The sequence below is a fragment of the Procambarus clarkii genome, chromosome 5 (genome assembly GCF_040958095.1).
Source record: "Procambarus clarkii isolate CNS0578487 chromosome 5, FALCON_Pclarkii_2.0, whole genome shotgun sequence".
In the NCBI taxonomy this organism is placed as follows: Eukaryota; Metazoa; Arthropoda; class Malacostraca; order Decapoda; family Cambaridae; genus Procambarus; species Procambarus clarkii.
Genome location: NC_091154.1, coordinates 28136635 through 28159651, shown reverse-complemented (window position 1 = coordinate 28159651; position 23017 = coordinate 28136635). Strand labels below are relative to the sequence as shown.

The 23017-nt window shown below is 45.0% G+C and overlaps 1 protein-coding gene across 1 annotated transcript in view; it reads right to left on the bottom strand.

Moving 5' to 3' along the window:
- Window positions 1–23017, bottom strand: part of LOC123762417 (putative neural-cadherin 2) — a 117830-nt gene that overhangs the window by 8320 nt on the left and 86493 nt on the right. Inside the window, exons 9-22 of the mRNA XM_045748933.2 lie at window positions 22694–22869; window positions 22259–22408; window positions 21185–21361; window positions 20009–20408; window positions 15551–15753; window positions 12638–12801; window positions 8694–8862; window positions 6093–6422; window positions 4650–4820; window positions 3349–3488; window positions 2205–2550; window positions 1717–1965; window positions 1071–1418; window positions 424–745 (exon numbers count right to left, since the gene is read on the bottom strand). Of these exons, the coding sequence (XP_045604889.2) occupies window positions 424–745; window positions 1071–1418; window positions 1717–1965; window positions 2205–2550; window positions 3349–3488; window positions 4650–4820; window positions 6093–6422; window positions 8694–8862; window positions 12638–12801; window positions 15551–15753; window positions 20009–20408; window positions 21185–21361; window positions 22259–22408; window positions 22694–22869 (3345 nt within the window). The remainder of the gene's footprint in view (window positions 1–423; window positions 746–1070; window positions 1419–1716; window positions 1966–2204; window positions 2551–3348; window positions 3489–4649; window positions 4821–6092; window positions 6423–8693; window positions 8863–12637; window positions 12802–15550; window positions 15754–20008; window positions 20409–21184; window positions 21362–22258; window positions 22409–22693; window positions 22870–23017) is intronic.

Genomic DNA, 23017 nt, shown 5'->3' with positions numbered 1-23017 from the left:
GTGATTTCACCAGTCTGGAAAAGGGTGTCTGAGGACATATTGGGGGTACGTAATCGTAGAAAAGGTTAAGAATCCCTTATTAAGACACTAGAGCCTAGAGAGACCCGCCTGGGACTTGTATCCAGACTAAGAAAAAGTTTATTGTTTTTACTGACGTTGGAGTATAGGCTACAGCCGCTCCGTCACTTACTGGGATAAAATACCGCGTTGACAACTCTACTTCAATCTCTCTCTAATAATAATACGAGAGTTTCCACATTAATAGTTTCACCAATCCATAACTTAAATGTCGATACAAGATTTAGTAACACTTGTAAGTCCAGTCTCCCGTCGTGGAGAACAATGTTAACTCAGTCCCGCACACTGGAGATGTACTACGATTCACGAATAATTTTTTTGAGTTTGAAATGCCGAGTCACTCACTGTCGTTGAGGTCGTGGTGGACGGCGACGAGCCTGACGCCCACAAACTCCGGCAGCCCTCCCAGCGTGGCCGCGTCGTGTTTGTCTACTGCGAGGGGCGGCGGCCACGCCCCGTCAGGCGTCGTCGAGGAGAGGCGAGGGAGGGAGTCGTTGCGTCGAGACCAGCTGTCGCCGTCGTCTACAGCGACCAGCAGGTTGTCGCCGAGTCGCTGAGCAGTGAGGGTGTGCCAACGACCATCGCCCACAGGCCGGCCCTCCACACACACCGTCTGCTCCGCCCACCCGACGCCCGTCACAGAGGCGCATGCAACACCCGCACGCAACTGCCGCACACAACCACACAAATTTGGTGCTGTCTTCAAACAGTAGAGATTTGACATCAATGTGTATAACATGCAAGTTACTGGGTATTATTTAAAGCAACTCATTTTCAGTTTCATAGATCCCAAAGGCTCAACAATTCAATATCATCAAATGTTTTTATTCTCATCAAAAAGATATATTATTACGATGCCTACATAAATGTATTATATTCTTTAAGAAAATAATACACGTATCGTTTACCAAGAGGATGGCTTGAAAGATAATGTTTGTGTATTCAGAACCATACATTATACATGAAGGTAACATTCAAATGGGTACTCTCACGTGTATGGTGAAGGCAGCTGTTCCCTGGTGCGCAGAGAGGCGCAGCAGGAGGCCGTGGGTCGCTCCTCGTGTCCTCACGCGCACCTGCGCCGTCACCTGGCGCGGAGGAGGCGTGAACGACAGCGCCGCCTTCATGTAGGACGCTGGCGCCAGGTATGAGGGCTGGGTGGGCGAGGCACACCCTGGCCCAGCCCACCCGGCCTCACACTCGCACTCTGGCTGCCTCATCCCGCCCACACACCGCCCGTGGACGCCGCAGCCGCCCCCTCCGCCTGCACATGCGGTGTCTTGTGCTGCACAGCCTACTTCGCTACCGTGGCTGTAGGCAGGCTCCCCCAAGTCCACCAGCTGTAGGGAGGTCCTTGTTAAGTAAGGGGGGCGGTGGGCGAGAGCCAGAATAACTTATTTACAAAGTGAAATAGTCTGGAGAGGAAGGAAATGCAGTAAGTAGCTATTATGAAAAATTATAAAGTTTGTGAAGTTCCTGATTGCAAGTCCCTTGAGTGTGTGCCGAGCCTGAGTGTGAATTCCTTGAGTGAGTGACGAGCGTGAGTGTGAATCCCTTGAGTGGGTGACGAGCGTGAGTGTGAGTTCCTTAAGTGTATGATGCCCCTGAGTGCGTGATGGTGTTTAGTGAGAGACTCACCTGTCCGTTGACTGTGAGATGGGAGAGGCATCCATCCAATGGGCGTGCCTCAGGGGCGTTCCTCCACCCATGGGCGTGCGGGCGTGGGGGCGGATGGGCTAGCCCACCCACCTGCACTGGGCCATGCCCAGCCCATGTCCACGCGCCCTCCCGGTTGGGCCACGCTCCCCGCGCCACGCAGTGGGCGTCGTCATGGGCGTGGGAGTCATCCCAGCCACGCCCACACAGATCCGCCATCAACGCCACGCCCTGTACCACACACACCACAGAGAATCTTTCATGTTTGTTGCTTATTTACTCAGAAAAATGAGATGATAAAGTTAAATTAAAAATAGAGATACATTTAATTATGTGTTACATAAATACCACTCGATAAAAGCCAAAACGTGCATGAATACACTCTGGCTTCCTGTCCCCCGACACAATGAATTGTTCAATTTTTACACACAATCTCAAAAAAAAATCAGAAGAAAAAAGAAGATTCTCACCTGAGAGCTAAAATAGAGATGGATGGAGTGCCAGTCGCCATCATGTAGAGTAGCATTGACGTTCAGGGAGAGGGAGCCCGCCCTGCCCTCCACCACCAGCTGAGGACGCCCGTGGACCAGCTGCAGAGCGATCATGGGCGTTGGCGGGGAATGTGGACGCCGCGAAGTGGGCGCCATGGGTCCAGAGTAGAGGAGGAGGGCGTGCGGGCGGCGTGTGAGAAGTCGGATGGATAGAGTGGTGGGAAGGCAGGGCCGGAAGGGGTCAACCCACGCCCACCCAGACCCAGAAAAGGTCCTGGATAGCATCTTGCACCGCGCGCCCCACGACCCACCAGGGCACACACACCTGTGGTCACACCTGTACTGTAACTTGAGGAGGGTGGGGTAGCAGAGGCACTTACTGACACACACACACACACGCACGCACGCACGCAGGCACGCACGCATCCACGCACGCACACGCACACGCGCACACACACACACACACACACACACACACACACACACACACACACACACACACACACACACACACACACACACACACACACACACACACACACACACACACAAACACACACAAACACACACACACGCTGTGGCACACGTTCCACCGTCTTTGGCATCCATGCCACAAAAGGGACCTCAGTCATCATCACAGATTTTGTCCCAATCCAAAAGGAAGAAAACTAAATGCAAAAGATGAACCTACGGTTTAAGAGGAAGCTGAACCTCCAGTTACTTGAAGAAAGAAGAAAGCTCGAGGGGACATAATCCTTATGTAAAAAAATTAGGGATACTGATGATAGTGACGAGAACATATCGCTTAGCTTAAGCAACGTGAGAACCAGGGGACACAGGAATGACACTCGGGAATTCAAATGATTTGTAAGGAAATATATTTTAATCAATGTTTATCGTTAGCATTACAAGGAGATACGACAAGGAAAGGGAGTCAAGAATCACTGTGAAAGACGACTGAGAATTGCCTCTGATCATCTCTCCTCCAGGACCATCTGCTCTCCGAGGGGCTCACCTGACTCTACAAGCGCTAACCTGCTCCAGGTCACCAGCTCTCTCTCTCTAGGGCTCACCTGCCCTTCCCTGGGGCTCACCTGCCCTTCCTGGGGCTCACCAGCCTTACCTTTTACCAGTGGGAGAGCCGACGCAGCGCCCACCGTTGAGGCAGGAGGTGGGCGTACAGGTCTCTGGCTCATGGGCGTAGCAGGTGTGGGCGTGGGTCAGATGCGGGGTCACAAGGGCCGTCGTGTTTGTATCTACAACCTGGTGGGGGTCGAGAGGGTCAGTACTGCCGAATCTGAAAACACATTAACGTCTGACCTGAGAATCAATGTAGATGAACACCAAGTTGGAAGAAAGCCTCTAGCTAGGGTGATGCTCAGTTTAAAAGGGAAATAAGATGATGCGAGGGTGTGAAGCGAGACCGGGGAAGGTGAAGAATTATACAATAATATACATTACCAGTAGCAGTTTAGCTAGTGAGGTGGCATACATGAACCTTCAGTAACTATGTTTAAGGGAAGTGAATTATCAGGGGGACAAGGGGGAAAGGATAAGGATTTGGGATGGGACGGGAGGGGGGGAGGAATGGTGCCCAACCACTTGGACGGTCGGGGATTAAACGCCGACCTGCATGAAACGAGACCGTTGCTCTACCGTCCAGCCCAAGTGGTTGGGCAATTATGGCTGATGGCTGCAGGTTAGATACAGTTTGAATCAATGCAAAATCATTATCAGGAGAAAGTACTAAACCTTTATGTCTATATAATATGTGGAAAGAATATGAGGACAGGGAGCTGGGACACAAGAGCGGCGTGGAGGAACGCTGCCTAATCATTTGGATACTTGGGACCAAACGCCGTCCCTGCACCGACCCATAAATGAAAGAACGTTGTTTTAATCCAGGCAACTGAAGTATTCAGTATAAGTGACATAATTTTCAACTCGCCATCTCGTACATTTATATGCATCAGCTCCGTGTATTTGCTACATTTAATAATGCATTTTCAGGCGAAATGTTTTCTATAAATTATCTGATTTCATCTTGGTGCTTCTCTGCATGCTAAGGAATACTGACTATTAGCATAACTAATGCTTCAACTGCATGTTTATAGCTCTAAATAATATTTTATTATAAAATAGAGTTAAGGATGGTAAGCCTTTAAAATAGAGTTAAGGATGGAGCCATCTTCCTGGTACTGCACATTCCTGGTGACTCCACATAAAACCCGCGGCTGTACTTGTATGATATATAATGTTATACGAGAACGTCACTCTAACAGCCAGGCCAGGATGCTGACACTAACGAAGGATCCTAGAAACTAGCTAAACGGCGCTCAACATGAGACTTGAAATCTTCCCTGGAACACCACTACTACTGTGTCTGGTGGCAGTGCGCCTCCGTGTATGTGTGTGTGCGTTTACCTGGAGGGTGAGGGCCGTAGATGCTCTGGAGGCGGCCGAGGAGGGATCGAGTGCGAGGCTGTCATCCTCCAGCAGGTGTGTGGAGCCTTGCTGGTGTTCAGTGTCCCTGGGCCCGCTGCTCCAGGAGGCTGGCTCACCCACCAGCACCGTCAGGTTGGTCGCTGCCTCCAGCTGGTAATTCCAGCCAGATTGCAATAAGAAAGAGGAGAGTCAGTAACGAATAATAATTGAGAATTATTATATTGTATCTCTACATAAACTGTAAAACTTTTCTCGATTACATAACCGGTTACTCAAAATACAGTACCTTGGCCGGGGGACCTCGTCATGCTAGCAGTATGTGCCTTGTGTGTCAGTAACTCGTATTAATTATGCATTTTATGAAAAGACAATTAAAAATCAGCATGGCAAGTTATTATAAATACTTAATAAGTCACCATTAATTGCTATTCATTTAAACCAGCTTTTCTCAACCTCGGCAGCGCTCAACCTCAAGGTAACCTGGGGTTCCGCGAGAGATAGCGATAAATATGCTAGCTCTAATCACAAGTAAACGTATGTGTTGAGTGATTTTTGTGTTTAATTTACCTCATTTACCAGCATCAAGAGCAAAGACAGAAATCGTGTCCTTTCAGTTGTCAATGAAATCCTTGTGTGTTTATCTGATGTACGACCTGGGATTATTTCAAGAGGTCGATATCCCCCCCCCCCCCTAGGGAGGGAATATCCCCCTGTTTAGAACGATTGATTAAATCTAAGAGAGGACAATAGTCGATGTGCTTTGTCCATACCAAATTTTATTAATTAATTCAAAAAATTTACCCATAATTAAAGTAGTCAGGCATTTTAGCAATTACAGGCCTACACATTTATTTATTGATGGCAAATTAAATATAGAAAAATAGCCAATGAATTCTAATTAATTAAGGGAAAGTCTAACCCAAGTTTTTTTAATATTTGCAGCATTCAAATACTGTTTATACTTTGAAATCGCTTACTCATATAATATGTGGAAAATATATAATAATAGATAATAAATCCTTACCTAACATCACCTATGCTAGTACTTATGTACTTAAGTACAGATTTTAATGTGGTCAACACTCTCTTATAATCATTCAATTTATTTTAAAGTTAATTTAACGGTTTATATCATATGATGCTACAGTTTCAGCTGGAAAAGAATGGTTATAAAGTTTGAATTCCCTTAGCTGGGAACCTGATATTATTAAGTAATTGTTGCATTTTATATGGGACTCTCATCTCCCTAATTTTTTGTACAGTACCTTAATATTTTTTTATTTGCCTATACTGAGAGGGATTGGGTTATATGTTGTCAGCGACGTTATTGTATGACTTCGTCTCTGGTTGGTACACTAAGTAACCTGTGCTTGGTGAAGACGATCTGTGTCTCAAAGAAAAATTATAATATAACTCGCTTACCTGGCGAGAGTGGAGACCAAGGAGACCTTGTAGTTTGACAGGATTCATAAAGCTCCCGCCAGGTCCGCCCTCTCGTAAGCTTCTGACGGTGAGCCACACGCAGGCCGAAGGCGTCTCTCCAAAGATTGCTTGCTGGCTTGCTGAAGAGGCCGTGGGAGCAGAGCTGAAGGAGGCAGTGGAGGATGAGGGTATCGTGGGCGTGTCAGAGGGGCGAGGATGATGATGGGCGTCCTGGAGATCATAGACGCTGATGACATCTACGATGTGGTCCTGCTCTCCCACCAGCCTCAACAGCTCTGCCACAAGTCTGCCTAGGCCTCCTCCGCTAGTCTGTTGGCGGTGAGAGTGTCTGTCACAGGGACCCATGGCTGACGCCACTGACCGTTGTGATCAGTGACGTGTGGCTACGTTCACTACCATATGTAGTTATGTCAACATAGCTATCATATCAATAATATAAAATAATTCCAAATAATACCATTATAATAACTAAATAATAATAATATATAAAATCTCGAAAATAACCTTCCCGTAACGCTTTGAGTGTTGGTGGCTTTGCAAGAATATAAGAACACCAGTGTTGCCAGCATCGTACACAAGACGATTTAACAAAACTTGTTTTCTGATTGTTAAAACCGTAAATATCGTTAGGTTAGGTGTATTTAGCTTTGGTTAGGCTGTGTTGTGTTCGGCTGTGGTTAGGTTACAGTGCTTGGGTTAGAGGAGGCTATGTTGGGCTAGATTAGGTAGACTTTACAATCCATTGGCGAGCCTTCATATGGACGGTGTGACTTGTATCCTATTCTTGTGTAAATTTCCTGCTAAAAATAACAATAAGATATTCGTGGTTCCAGTAAGCTTTTGTCTGTGTAAGAGATTCCTTTGACATTAAAAATTAATCGATAGTGTCTGACTTTAACCAAAAATTTTAAAACGCATTTTAGATTTTATGAATTGTGTTCAACCAACCCGTCCTCCTAAGGTTTTCCCGTGTCAAAAAACAGTCGTACTAAAGTGCCCTTGTCCTAACCTACCAGAGGACCCAAAACCGGTCAAAATGTCAATTTCGCGAGCCGATCCCATTTTCTAGTTCGATAATTGTTTGCTTTAAGTAGAGTATACGTCAAGATGCGACGTTCTATTAGGAGAACGGTTGGTTCAGCACCATAGTTCTACACCTAACAGGCACACCCAGGCAGTGTTGACGTAAGGTAATCATCAGGAGAAAGCGCAAAGCCATTACGACTATATAGTACTTGGAAGTGATAAGAGGATAAGGATATGGGAAATGACGGAGGGGAGGTAGTGATGAAGCACCAACAGGCAGTGTTGAAAAACGTATAGAGATTACACATATAAGACTTACTACTTCCCACTAACAACAATTACAAGCGCTTATTATAACTACAACCACTTACTACAAATACAGTCACTGCAAGAACAACCGCTTACTATAACTTCAACCTCTTACTGTATCTATCACTTAATACAACTACAGCCACTTATTACAACAACAACCACTTACTATATCAACAACCACTTACTATAACAACAACCACTTACTATAACAACAACCACTTACTATATCAACAACCACTTACTATAACAACAACCACTTACTATAACAACAACCACTTACTATAACAACAACCACTTACTATATCAACAACCACTTACTATAACAACAACCACTTACTACAACTACAAACACTTACATTTGACACTATTATCTGCTACTCCTAAAGGCTACAGTTTGCCCTTGAGACTAAACTTATATTATTGTGTTCTGTTAGTCACACTGACGTACAGTTAGTTAGACAGACAAACATATAGACAGTTAGGCAGAGAGAAAAGACAAAAGTAAAGATTGACTAGCAGAAACGGATTGGAAATTTACACGAGAACTTAAAATATGACTAAATTTTATGTAATAGGATAACATAAAGAGAAAAAGATTGATAAAATTAAAATACTGACAGAAGTAATAAAAAAGAAATCATAACATATGAATATATCAAACGAACGACGAAGCGAAGAAAAACGTACAGGAAGGATTAAAGAAGTGGAAAAATTAAGGCTATGAAAACTAGGCAGAAAATGCTAGCAAAGAAAATAAAACAAACAATAAAGAACCATTTCTGCTCTATTAAAGAACAAGCAACAACCCGTTCTCGCACTTTCTTACAGTCAATATTGACTTATTAAATACGTGCATATGTGACATACTAAACATACTAGTTTACCTTGAAAAGCTTCATAGAAAACACCGATCTTACCTAACCTTCTTAGTATGTTAAGATAAGTATCTTATTACTTCGTAATTACAATTATTACTTAACCTATACCTATAATAGGTTAAGTAATAATTGTAATTACGAAGCAATAAGATGCTTATATACCTATAATAGGTTAAGTAATAATTGTAGTTACGAAGCAATAAGATGCTTATCTTAACATACTAAGAAGGTTAGGTAAGGTCGGTGTTTTCTATGAAGCTTTTCAAGGTAAACTAGTATGTTTAGTATGTCACATATGCACGTATTTAATAAGTCAATATTGACTATACGAAAGTGCGAGAACGGGTTGCAAGCAAGGACGTACCGTGGGCGTCCATCCCCTTGTGAGGTGGGCGGGGGTGGTGGGTGTGAGGGTGAGGGGCGTAGCATGGGCGAGGGCGTCTGGGGCGAGGAGGCGGACCAACACTGTCATGTTGGCCTCCACGCCGCGCTGGCCCCACACCCGGTCGCTCGCCAGGAATTGCAAGTCGTATCTGCCCAGGCATTACGTCCGTCGAGAGAGAAAAATCTTAAATTATAATTATGGTCATATTTTGGCTCAGAGCTAGTCACTCGAGAAATCACAGATAAGTAATTATCATACGAAGGCGGCAATCTGGGAATACTATGTAGCAACTCAGCGCTTATATAAGAGCTATGAAATAGGCTCGAACTGTCCATTACTGTCTTCACATGTGAAACAGTGACTTTAACGAATATGTACGAAAGTACTTATACAGAGCATGCGATAAACATATGTGTATTCTCGTGAATCTCCTGTAAGGAAATACATAATATGTGTTTATCCTGACTGTATACAGCAGCCAACGCTTCGCTTGCATAAACATATCAACGCATAAATTAACAAAAGAGAAAATGTTCAGTCCTAAATGGTACTTATGTTTATAATTCTAATTAATTAAAAAAAATGCATTTTAGTGTAAAACATAATCATGAAGACAATGCCGTTGGCATATCCCTTCACGATTAAACAATATAATTATTAAATAATATTTTTATCTAACTTATCATAAGTTCATAGCAACCAAACTTGTATGGTGTGGTGCTGATGCGGGAGACCAATAGTTCGTAGCAACCAGACTCGTATGTTGTGTGTAGCGGACGCAGTAGTTCGTAGCAGCAAGACTCTTATGTTGTGTGTAGCGGACGCGGTAGTTCGTAGCAACCAGACTCGTATGCAGGCGATGAGTCACAATAACGTGGCTAAAGTATGTTGACCAGACCACACACTAGGTGAAGGCTCGTATGTTGTGTGTAGCGGACGCAGTAGTTCGCAGCAACCAGACTCCTATGTTGTGTGTAGGAGATGCAGTAGTTTTTAGCAACCAGACTCGTATCTTGAGTGAAGCGGACGCAGTAGTTCATAGCAACCAGACTCGTAAGTTGTGTGTAGCAAACGCAGTAGTTCGCAGCAACCAGACTCTTCTGTTGTGTGTAGCGGACGCAGTAGTTCGTAGCAGCCAGACTCGTATGTTGTGTGAAGCAGACGCAGTAGACCAGTAGTTGGATGCAGTAGACCAGAAGTTCGTGGCAACCAGACTTGTGTGTTATGCGTTGCGGACGCAGTAGACCAGTAGTTCGTAGCAACCAGACTTGTATGTTGTGTGTAGCGAACGCGATAGTCCAAATGAATTATGGTGTATGTGGAATTTACCTGGCATCACGGGTACCTTCTCCACCCGCGAGGGTTTTGTCTCTCTAAAATATTCGCATTTGTTTACAATTTTTGATTAGATTGTATTTCTCAGTTTACGATGGCGAGTGACTCACAGTGCCGTGTGACGAAATTGTTGAGTGACTCACAGTGCCCCGTGTGACGAAATTGTTAAATGACTCACAGTGCCGTGTGACGAAATTGTTGAGTGACTCACAGTTCCGTGTGACTCATATTCTTGAATGACTCAGTCATGTTACTCACATTATTGAATGACTCACAGTGCCGTGTGACACACAATGTTAAATGACTCATATTGGTGAATGACTCGCAGTTGTGTGACTCACAGTGCCGTGTAACTTACAGTGCAGAGTGACTCAGAATGACACGCGACTCACATCATTAACTCACAGCGCTGAGCAATTCACATAGGCTAGTGAAGCAAAGCATTGAACGATTTACAATAGTATAGACACTGTGACTCACATACTGAATGACTCGCAATATCGTGTAACTGTGTTTAACTAAAGTTGTATAATTTCACGAAACAGTAGTTGCAGGAGTCTCGAAGTAAAGTAAATACTGCCATTGCTCAGCATCCTGTGAGTAGCAGCACCACCAGGGAATTCTTATTTCACTCAACGCGACAAAATTCCAAATCGATTGGCTCCCTACGGGGCTCCATTCAGCGGAGGCACAACAGAAGCCGTCTTGTGGATATTAGTCTTGGATATAGTATGAATATTTCTCAAGGGTGGAGTTGGGATGTGAGGATATCGGGTGGGCTCGATAACCCACAGCCCTGAGACTATCGGAATTAGACAAACAGAACTGGTACTAGCATGCTGCAGCTCTTAGAATAGGATGCCACAGACAAATCCTAAAAGTTATTTTTTTTTCAGATATATTAATTAAGCAAAGATTATGGGGAAAACAGGGCCACTGAAGATTGAGACAAGTTAAGGAACTGATAATGACGGAGAAATTAATGGTATATCAAATAAGTAAATTAGCTGACATCTTGAAAAACATAGAATAATAAAAGATTCACAATTTGGTTACTGTTACGACCAGGGTGGTCTATTTAAGTGAAACAGGAGTTTATAGAAATAAACACAAAGGCCGGCGGTTAAGCTTGCTACCGATTTGCAGTGCTGCCGGTAGTACGAGCAGGTAAAAATATGTAAACTGCTGGCTGCATTTAAGAATTTGATCTTAGTGGCTGATTAAGTAGTGGGCAAGCAGTAGGGTAGTGAGTTTATGCGGTATATTGTTAATTATTTGGGCAGATTACATTAGAGGACGTGGACGATTACGGTAGAAGATTTTTTTTACAGTACGCTGCCGGACGAGCCAGCGAGATTCAATTTGGTGGTCTTGGTCCAGTCAATGGTCCTTGGTCTAGATCAATTTGGTGGTCTTGGTCCAGTCAATGGTCCTTGGTCTTGGTCAATTTGGTGGTCTTGGTCTTGTCAATGGTCCTTGGTCTTGGTCAATTTGGTGGAGGTCTTGTCCAGTTTGGTCTGCATGAAATTTTCTCAGTTAAGTCCAGGTTCGTATTGTACATGCCACCGTGTTCTATTTACTTGTTAAATGTTTATAAATGCAACTTACAGTTTTAAATTTACTGTATCACCAGTGTTAATTCATGCCTAGTTAGAGTAAATGTTAGAAGGTGAGATTGTTTGCTATGCGTGTGTGGGACTAGGGGTTTATAAACTGTTACTAAGCACTCTTCATTTCCCGTGGGTTTAGTGAGGTCTCTTCATACCACTAGGCTTATATTTAATAGTGTACCTGGGGGGGGGGGAGCAACTCGCCAAGTTAGGCTATTATTACAATTCACGTTGCTTTGGGGAGCTTCCACCATTTCTTGTGTACACTGATGTATTGTTGATTGGTGCTCATTTAACAATATTACGCATTATAATTCCCCCACTAGCACCAGTAACAGTTGTGATATGGGCCGCTTGTGCTTAACAAATATACTCTCAATCTTTTCCAGAATGAGTGTATATATTTTCCTTACACTGTGGTCCATCCTCTTGAATGAATATTGTTTAGGTCTGAGATGAGCAAGGTGAAGTAAGGTAATTATGTGGAGAAAGTATTAAGCCAGTATGACTATAGCACAAGAAAGGGATATATAGAAAAGGAGCTGGGATAAGCTCCTATAAAAAGGATAAGGACGTAGGGAAGGAATGGTGCCCAGCCCCTTGATTCATTGGGGCTCAAACACCGACCTGCAATAGAAGTGTGGCCGTCGTTGTATCGACCAGTCCAAGCGGATGGGGCCTGAGATGAGGAAGGTTCGACATAAGAGTTTCTATATATAAATTTAATATGTGAAGGCGGGGTTACATTTTTTTGCGGGAAACTAGATAAACATTCTCCTCGTCAACTCAAACAGTATCCTCACTTAGATGTTCAGCATCTGCTTCAGCTTCCATCATCAGGAAGCTCTATTTGTATGTTGACGCCTGTGTCATTTACCGCGTCAGCTGCTAAGTACCAGTACACAAAACTGCCTCTTCAACATTTAGAAACCATGGAAAAATGACTGAACAAGTGGATGCGCGCAGGCGCATGCCTACCTGCCCTCCGTCACAAGGCTGGATGCGAAGACGGCGCCGTCGGAGGCGCTCAGGGTGAAGAGTGGGTGTGGGGTCCCAGCCCACTTGAAGCTCTTGTCCCCAAGGTCCCAGTCGTCGGGGTCCTCCACGTACACCCGACCCAGGGGCGCGTCCGACCCACCTCCCTGAAGGAGAGACAAGCGATGGAGACCTGCTGAAGGTGTCAGACTTTGCTAACTGATAAACAGATAGCAAGAATTATCAGGGAAAATCAGGAAATTTCCCCTGATAATTACCTCCCTCCTAATAATATTAACTCCTAGTGACTCCTAACTTTTAAAAATATTTTTTTGTGAGCCTTGTCTCGGAATAATACTGATACACCCAGCTACTTGGAGTGGTTCGTAGAGCGACCCCTTCACTTCGACGTTCGATTTCCGATTTTACAAGTGGTTGGGCACGATCATTTATTCCTTTCTCATTTCCTAGCTTCTTACAATATTCTTTACAGTTGCTATGTCGTCATCCTTTCTCTGCGTTCTCTCCTGATAATTACCTTAGCTTACTGATTCTAATTAATCTTCGATTCTTAATAATGCTGACTCTTAGTCACCCTAATTAATTATTTTTCACGTCAGCTGCGAAAATATACTTAGTAGTTTGCAAGTTAAAACTGTACATTTTTGCGTACAGTTATCTGTAGCAATGTAGAAATTATCTTGTTATTGAATACTACGGTGTGTTATTAGTTATTCCATTGCGAGATTTTTGAAATGTTGAAGAGAGGTTGTTTTGGTCGGAAGCCTTTTTCCAAAATGCGTTCTATAATTTTGAATTTTTCGAGTGATAAGAACATCGAAGCTTAGTGCGAAGGTAACATCAATCTGTGCGGCACATGGCACCTCTTGTTTGGTAGTTTATTCTTGCGCGAGGGAGTTGTAGAGAAGCTAAAACTGTGTATGGTTTTTGTGTACTTTACAAATACACTCATCTCGTGTGTGCTGAGGACTCTGCACGCACAGTACTGTGTCAAATGCATTAAGTTTGCTTCTGAGACTAGATGAACGATCAGGTCTTGAATTTGATGAAACAACTTTATGGAAGACTGGGAACAGGAGTCCTGATTTATATATGTAATTCGCGAGTTGTGGTGTTAGGCATCTCTTATATATCGCAGCTAGGTGGCGCGCTACCCTCTGCAGGCACGCTATCTTAACTGTGCATTTGGCAGTAAAATGTCACATTGTTTGTGTATTTTCTTAAATAAAGATAAAAAAAATATAGCAACTATTGATCTATCTAGCACCTAGTTACTTTTGTAACTCCTAGTGACCTACTTAGTCCCAAGTGAGCAATCTAACCCCTAGCGATCTGGGGCACGACTAATGAATGTCATGTAATGGGGCAAGTAAGAATAAGTGAAATGGGAATGTAATCTAAGAGGCAATTTTCATAAAGTAGGGGATTTACTTTCTCCTAATTTACTTCATTTTATTTGGGATCCACCCAATTAAAATTAAAATATTCAAATGCAGGATCACTAAACAGGCGCCACATAACTGTTTTGATTTGAAGGTTTGCAGCAAACTAACTTATATGAAAGCATTTACATATATATTTGGAATGTAATGTAAATACGAGGGGAAATGCTATGCTAGTACGACAATATAACACTTGGAAGGGGTTTGAGGACACATTTCACGGTTATGAGGACAAGGCGCTGCGATATGAAAACAATGATCTAGGACGGAGGGAAGGAAATGGTGCCTTGAACCGTCGAGAATCGAAAGCTAGGCTACAAGAGGCGAGGCTGTTGCTGTACGGATCAGGCCAAGTGGTTGGGTACCGGAAGGAAAACACTCTCTGGTGTCTTCGACCCTTCTTAAATGTAGGCGGTGAAGCTACATCCGAGCGCAGGCACTAACAGCAGCAGGCTACATTCTCATGTAAACACTCACACAATCTAACATCTCCCATACATATAAAACTCTAGAGAAGATTACATTCAGTTACGAACACGATGACGATTAATAAAATAAAAATAACATTTATACATTAAAAGGCCAATTATACTAACATAATGTGACCTGTCTAGCCTCTAGTCATTTAATCACTTGTGCTTAGTGACCTAACTAGCAATTGTTGTTGTTTTAGATTTAACTACTCAAAACGAAATGTCCATGTAGCACGGGCTATAGATCGCACCTAGTGGTCTAATATATTGATCTATCTTGGACCTAGTGACCAATCTAACCTATAGTGGCCTACTTAGCACCTAGGTACCCATTTAACACTCAGTGGCAGTAGCAACTTAGGAACATGTGTGTGCATGTTATACTTTACGTTTAAAATAATAAGAAAATTATTTTTTTTGTAAAAATAAAACTTGTGTGGTAATGAACTTAAAAACACATTAATCACTGTAACCTCTAACCTTTCATGACCCTTGGCTTCTTGTAACCCCTGACCCTTTCAGAACTTCCTGTCCATAATGTCTTCTGACATTTGTTGGTGTGTGGCATCCTCTGAATCATAGTCATTGTTGATAAGTTGACTGCTTGTTATCAACAAGTTTACGTCAAACATGAAATCTCTCAAGTGGCTCTTGGTAGCATGTGATCTTAATTAAGTGGCTCCAGATGGCAAAGTGACCCAAAGTGGGCACTTTTTACCTGGAATCCCAAATATCTGAACTAAAAATGTCACTAATATCCTGCGTCTTCTTGATGGTAAAACTCGCCTTTCGACAAACAAACACACTCTTCGTAGTAATCTGTTCCCTTCTATTTTTAACAGGGGAATGGTGGAGGGGAGGGGGGAGAGGGGGACAGTAATAGCCTAAGCTGCTCTATTCCTTTTGAGATGTACTTTAATGTCTCGGTAAACTAGCTTGAAGGTGTACTTGTGACCCCAAGCAGCCTTCAGCTTACCCACCTGAGGCTTCCAGAGGTAGACGGTCTTGGCTGCGGGTTTCATGGGGTTGTCATTGATATCATCGACAATGACAGTGACGGTCTGCAGAGCGGCCAACCCGCCAGCGTCCACCACCAGCACCTCCACCCGCAGCTCCCTGTGCTCCTCCCGGTCCACGCCTCCCTCTGCCCACACCTCCGCCCCGCCACGCCCACTGTCAAGGTCTGGTGGGGGTGGCAAGGGCAGACATGAGGGGAACATGAGTATTTGTGACGTGAGGGTGATGGGGTAATGATGAGTTCATTCAATGGGTAGGCTGGCTGTAAGAGACAGGTATATGATTCAAGTATGGAAATATAATATACGTTTCAACGCAAAAAGATTTCACACACATGTATATGGAGTCATTATTGTTATATGAACAATATTTTGACTGCTTATAATTATATAGGAGCATTTTGAGATTCGAGACCTAGGCGTGAATCCAAATATAAGATTTTGATAACATGGTTTGCAATATTCTGTACACAAATTGTGTGGGATACACACACACACACACACACATACATGGATGGCGATATACTAAAGAAATTGTTCATGACTTTTGTTAGGCCAAAGTTAGAATATGCAGCTGATGTGTGGTGCCCATATCTTAAGAAGCACATCAACAAACTGGAAAAGGTGCAAAGACATGCTACTAAGTGGCTCCCAGAACTGAAGGGCAAGAGCTACGAGGAGAGGTTAGAAGCATTAAATATGCCAAAACTAGAAGACGGAAGAAAAAGAGGTGATATGATCACTACGTACAAAATAGTAACAGGAATTGATAAAATCGACAGGGAAGATTTCCTGAGACCTGGAACTTCAAGAACAAGAGGCCATAGATTTAAACTAGCTAAACACAGATGCCGAAGAAATATAAGAAAATTCACCTTCGCAAATTGAGTGGTAGACGGTTGGAACAAGTTAAATGAGAAGGTGGTGGAGTCCAAGACCGTCAGAGTTTCAAAGCGTTATATGACAAAGAGTGCTGGGAAGACGGGACACAACGAGCGTAGCTCTCATCCTGTAACTACACTTAGGTAATTACACACACACGCACGCACGCACACTCTCCACATGTGGTGGAGGCAGACTCCATACACAGTTTCAAGTGTAGATATGATAGAGCCTAATAGACTCAAGAACATGTACATCTGTTGATTGACGGTTGAGAGGCGGGACCAAAGAGCCAGAGCTCAACCCCCGCAAGCACAATTAGGTGAGTACTCACACACACACACACACACACACACACACACACACACACACACACACACACACACACACACACACACACACACACACACACACACACACACACACACACACACACACACACACACACTACAGAACACCAGAAAGTAGAGAGAGATACCAGAGAACCAGGAACGAGTATGTCAGTGTGAGAAGAGCAGCTGAGAAAAGGTATGAAAATGATATAGCTAATAAAGCCAAGACCGAACCCAAGCTACTACACAGTCACATCAGGAGGAAGACAACAGTGATGGAACAGGTGATGAAACTTAGGGTGGGCGAGGACAGGTACACAGAGAATGACAAAGAGGTGTGTGAATAACTCAACAAAAGGTTCCAGGAGATCTTTACAATAGAACAGGGAGATGTCGCGGCGCTAGAAGAGGTGGCAGCAAACCAGGTGACCTTGGATAGGTTCGAAATTACAAGAGATGAGGTCAAGAAGCACCTATTGGAGCTGAATGTGAGAAAAGCTGTTGGGCCGGATGGAATCTCGCCATGGGTATTGAAAGAGTGTGCAGGAGCACTTTGCCTACCACTCTCCATAGTGTATAGTAGGTCACTGGAAATGGGGGACCTACCAGAAATATGGAAGACTGCTAATGTAGTACCAATATACAAAAAGGGTGACAGACAAGAGGCACTGAACTACAGGCCAGTGTCCTTAACTTGTATACCATGCAAGGTGATGGAGAAGATTGTGAGAAAAAACCTAGTAACACATCTGGAGAGAAGAGACTTCGTGACAACCCATCAACATGGGTTCAGGGAAGGTAAATCTTGCCTTACAGGATTGATAGAATTCTACGATCAGGTGACAAAGATTAAACAGGAAAGAGCAGGGTGGGCGGACTGCATTTTTTTGGACTGTCGGAAAGCCTTTGACACAGTACCCCATAAAAGGTTGATGCATAAGCTAGAGAAACAGGCAGGAGTAACTGGTAGGGCGCTCCAGTGGATAAGGGAGTACCTAAACAATAGGAAGCAGAGAGTTACAGTGAGGGGTGAGACCTCAGACTGGCGTGAAGTCACCAGTGGAGTCCCACAGGGCTCTGTACTTGGACCTATCCTGTTTCTGATATACGTAAATGATCTCCCAGAGGGTATAGACTCATTCCTCTCAATGTTTCCTGACGACGCCAAAATTATGAGAAGGATTAAGACAGAGAAGGACAGCTTGAGGCTTCAAGAAGACCTGGACAAGCTGCAGGAATGGTCGAACAAATGGCTGTTAGAGTTTAATTCAAGCAAATGTAATGTAATGAAGATAGGGGTAGGAAGCAGGAGACCAGATACAAGGTATCACTTGGGAGATGAAATACTTCAAGAGTCCGAGAGAGAGAAAGACCTGGGGGTTGATATCACGCCAGACCTGTCCCCTGATGCTCATATCAAGAGGATAACAGCAGCAGCATATGCCAGGTTGGCTAACATAAGAACGGCCTTTAGAAACCTTTCTTTCAGAACATTATATACCACATATGTCAGACCAATCCTGGAGTATGCGGCACCAGCATGGAGTCCATATCTAGTCAAGGATAAGACTAAACTGGAAAAGGTTCAAAGGTTTGCCACCAGACTAGTACCCGAGCTGAGAGGTATGAGCTACGAGAAGAGACTACGGGAATTAAACCTCACTTCGTTGGAAGACAGAAGAGTTAGGGAGGACATGATCACCACATTCAAAATCCTCAAGGGAATTGACAGGGTTGATAAAGACAGGCTGTTAGGCATAAACACAAGGGGCACACGCACTAGGGGACACAGGTGGAAACTGAGTGCCCAAATGAGCCACAGAGATATTAGAAAGAACTTTTTTAGTGTCAGAGTGGTTGACAAATGGAATGCATTAGGAAGTGATGTGGTGGAGGCTGACTCCATACACAGTTTCAAGTGTAGATATGATAGAGCCCAATAGGCTCAGGAACCTGTACACCTGTTGATTGACAGTTGAGAGGCGGGACCAAAGAGCCAGAGCTCAACCCCCGCAAGCACAACTAGGTGAGTACAACTAGGTGAGTACACACACACATCGAGGAACCTGTACACCTGTTGATTGACGGTTGAGAGGCGGGACCAAAGAGCCAGAACTCAACCCCCGCAAACACAACTAGGTGAGTGCACACACACACACACACACGATGCCAAAAAATATGAGAAGGATGAAGACAGAGGAGGAGTGCTTGAGGCTTCAAGAAGGCCTAGACAAACTAAAGGAATGGTCGAACAAATGGTTGTTAGAGTTTAACCTAAGCAAATGTAATGTAATGAAGATAGGTGAAGGGAGCAGGAGGCCAGTTACAAGGTATCATTTGGGAGATGAAATTCTACACGAGTCACAGAGAGAGAAAGACCTGGGGGTTGATATCACGCCAGACCTGTACCCCTGAATCCCATATCAAGAGGATAACATCAGCAGCATATGCCAGGTTGGCTAACATAAGAACGGCATTTAGACACGTGTGCAAGGAATCATTCAGAACTTTGTATACCACCTATGTCAGACCAATCCTGGAGTATGCAGCCCCAGCATGGAGTCCATATCTAGTCAAGCATAAGACCAAACTGGAAAAAGTTCAAAGGTTTGCCACCAGACTAGTACCCGGGCTGAGAGGTATGAGCTACGAGGAGAGACTACGGGAATTAAACCTCACTTCGCTGGAAGACAGAAGAGTTATGGGGGACATGATCACCACATTCAAGATTCTGAAGGGAAGGCAAACACAACTAGGTGAGTACAACTAGGTGAGTACACACACACACACACACACACACACACACACACACACACACACACACACACCGTGGGCCGTGGTCTAGCGATAAACGATTTCCATTCACACCTGTAAGTCACGGGTTCGAATCCTGGCCGGGACAGAAGCAATTAAGTAGCATTTCCATTCACCTCATGCTTTTTTCAAAGCGTTATATGACAAAGAGTGCTGGGAAGACGGGACACCACGAGCGTAGCTCTCATCCTGTAACTACACTTAGGTAATTACACTTAGGTAATTACACACACACACACACACACACACACACACACACACACACACACACACACACACACACACACACTCACACACACACACACACACACACAGAAAGTACGTGTGTATGCGGTAGCTTTCATCCTGAAACTATACTTAGGTAATGACACACACATACACACAAAATACGCACGTCGGTTAAACTTGAGTTTGATGTAAGTGAGAACGTGAGGTTGATTGGTGGGCGCCAGGGAGAGGTTGAAGGGCGGGCCGTGACCGAGCGCCCACACGTCGTCGTCCGTCGCCTTCAGGACGCCCAGAAGCGTTGCGGTGGCACCTTCAGGTACGTGGAAAACGGTAGGAGACAGGAGGCGAGGTGGACAGTCGTTGACGTCGTTGACGGTGATGATAAGTGTTGCGGTGGATGAGAGGGGCGGGATGCCACCGTCCACAGCGATAAGCTTTACCTCGCCCACCGTCCCACCTGGGGATTCACGGTCCAGCGCCCTCGCTAGGGTGATGTCCCCGCCGCCGTCCACCGTCACGGCGTCCCAACCTCCTTGCAGACGGTACTCTACCTCCTGCCGTCCCTCCTGGTGGAGAAGAGTAAGCGGCTAGTGTCAACGTTCTTATCAGAAGATTTGGTCACTTGAAGCATTCGATGAGGGAGAGAATGAGTGTGAGTAGGTGAGTGTATGTGTGTGGGGAGCGGGGTGAAAAGACCGGGTGATACACCATCCACAAAGAGAAACGAATCATCACTATCCAAATGGTCTAAGCAAGGTAATTATCGGGAGAATGCGCTGAGTCACTACTTAGCGTTGTTGTTGTGTTAGATTCAGCTACAAACAAAAAAAGCTTGGAACAAAAAGTTCCAAGCAGCACGGGATATGGTGAGCCCGTCGTACTCACCTGGCAGTGGATATGTGCTGTTGTACTTAGCGCATTTTTTTCAGCGCCGTGGAGAGGGGGGGGACCTGCTGCCTAGGTAACAGCTTCTCCCCCGAATCAACCCACCCTGGCTTTGCGCCCTGGAGAGGCCACTCCGGACCAGGCCGACACCAGAGCTCAACTCCATAGTCTCCTGAGACTGATGGATGCCTACTACTACTACTTTGCGCATTTTCCTGCAACTATATAGCATTTGGAAGGGATCAGGATAAGGATTTGGGATGGGACGGGAGGAAGGAATGGTGCCCAACCACTTAACGGTCGGGGATTGAACACCGACCTGCATGAAGCGAGACCGTCGTTCTACCGTCCAGCCCAAGTGGTGGGGGGCCCAGGAGCTGAAGTTCGATTCGCCCAGGCAATTATGTAAAGTACAGTGCATATACACAACAATGTGATGGGCAGGAAAGGTGCTCACCATATCTGGGTCGCGTGCGGGGAGGGTGGCCAGGAGGGTCCCAGGGGCCGTGTCCTCCCTGATGGTGACGTGGGCCAGCGCCCGGTGAAACGCTGGCGGGTTATCGTTGACGTCCTTCAGGCGAACGGACACCCAGGCGGCGTCCAGGTGGCGTGGGTCGTGCCAGCCCCCGCGTCCCTAAGGGCACGACAGGGAGCAAGTGTGGTGAGGAGACTGATAGCGCCACCTGGATACGTGTTGGTAATTTGTTTTGGTGTTTGTGGCCTAAAATATTGACAAATGCGTGTGTGTTTATTTACTTTGTTGAGCCTACAGAATTGAGCCATTAGCTCTTGGACTACACCTTTCTATCCAGTCTATTTTTCCTCTATATGTCAACCACATATATTTCTAACACACACACACACACACACATATATGTGTGTTAGGGGAGCCGGTGGCCAAGCGAACAGCACGCTGGATACGTGATCCTGTGGTCCCGGGTTCGATCCCGGGCGCCGGCGAGAAACGATGGGCAGAGTTTCTTTCACCCTATGCCCCTGTTACCTAGCAGTAAATAGGTACCTGGGAGTTAGTCAGCTGTCAAAGGCTGCTTCCTGGTGTGTGTGTGTGTGTGTGTGTGTGTGTGTGTGTGTGTGCGGGTGTGCGGGTGTGCGGGTTTTCATTCTTCATGGCCGCACTAACACCTTCAGCTTCCTCGCGCGTCTTCTGACTCCTCAAGTCATCTTCCTGAATATTTTATTGTTCTCTATCCTGCTAATTCCTCTAAGAATGTATATATCCTTATTATCTCCTCTGCATCACTGCTTTTCTACATTGTTATGAGGTCAAGTTCCATAAGTTTTTCCTTTTACTTCTTCCTCCTGGTACTGTGACCAGCCCTTTGGCAAACGTATGAACTCTTCCTATCTTTCTAGTGTGTTTATTGAGATAGGCTGACTACACATTGGCTGCATGTCACAAAACTTGTCTCACGTAGTTTATTTTATAAGGTTCTGAAAGCTTGGGTGTGTGTGTGTGTAAGATGACATATTCATGCTCGTGCACGATGAAAACCTACACGTAGATGCGTACCATGTCGGTGACCTGCACGAGGAACCGGAAACCCCGGCGGTGAGTTTCATCCTCGTAGTCGAGCGTCCTGGTGGCGTACAGCTGCCCCGCGCCGCCCTCGACGGCCCGCACCTCGAAGTGCTCCCAACCCCACCCGCTCGCTTCCACTACCTGACGGAGGAGATGGCGAAGAAGGGAGGTAACGTTATTGGAATACGATGCTACGTAGCCTTCCCGGCTTGGTGCCTTCTTTAGATAATTACAATACATTATTGTAATAGGATACATAAATCGAGTAAAGGAACGGACTGGTTATAACCACTTGGACTATCGGGAAGCGAACGCCGACCCTGCAAGAAGCAAGGTCGCCGCTCCTCCGACCAGTGGATGATCCTGTGAGAGGAGACTTATGAGGTTCATCACCATCTCGCTGTTAATACAGGACGGGCGACTCACCCTGTAGGAGAAGTAGTTGGTTGTGTCGGGATCGAAGGAGGCGATCTCAAGGATGGTGTCGTTGCCTGGGGGTCCGTCGCCCCATGTCTCCTCCACCTCCAGCTGCCACTCTCGTCGTGCCAGCCTCGGCGAGTTGTCGTTGACGTCGGCTAGTCGCACCACCACAGTGCCAGTGCCTGCCCCACCAACGTCCGGAGGGCAATAAACAGTTTATTTCCTTAAATTTATAAATTATTTTACAGTAATATTCAACATATTTTACAGACAGCTTCTACAGGAAAAATATTTACCACAGATAAAATGTAAGTTCTCTACTTTTTTCTT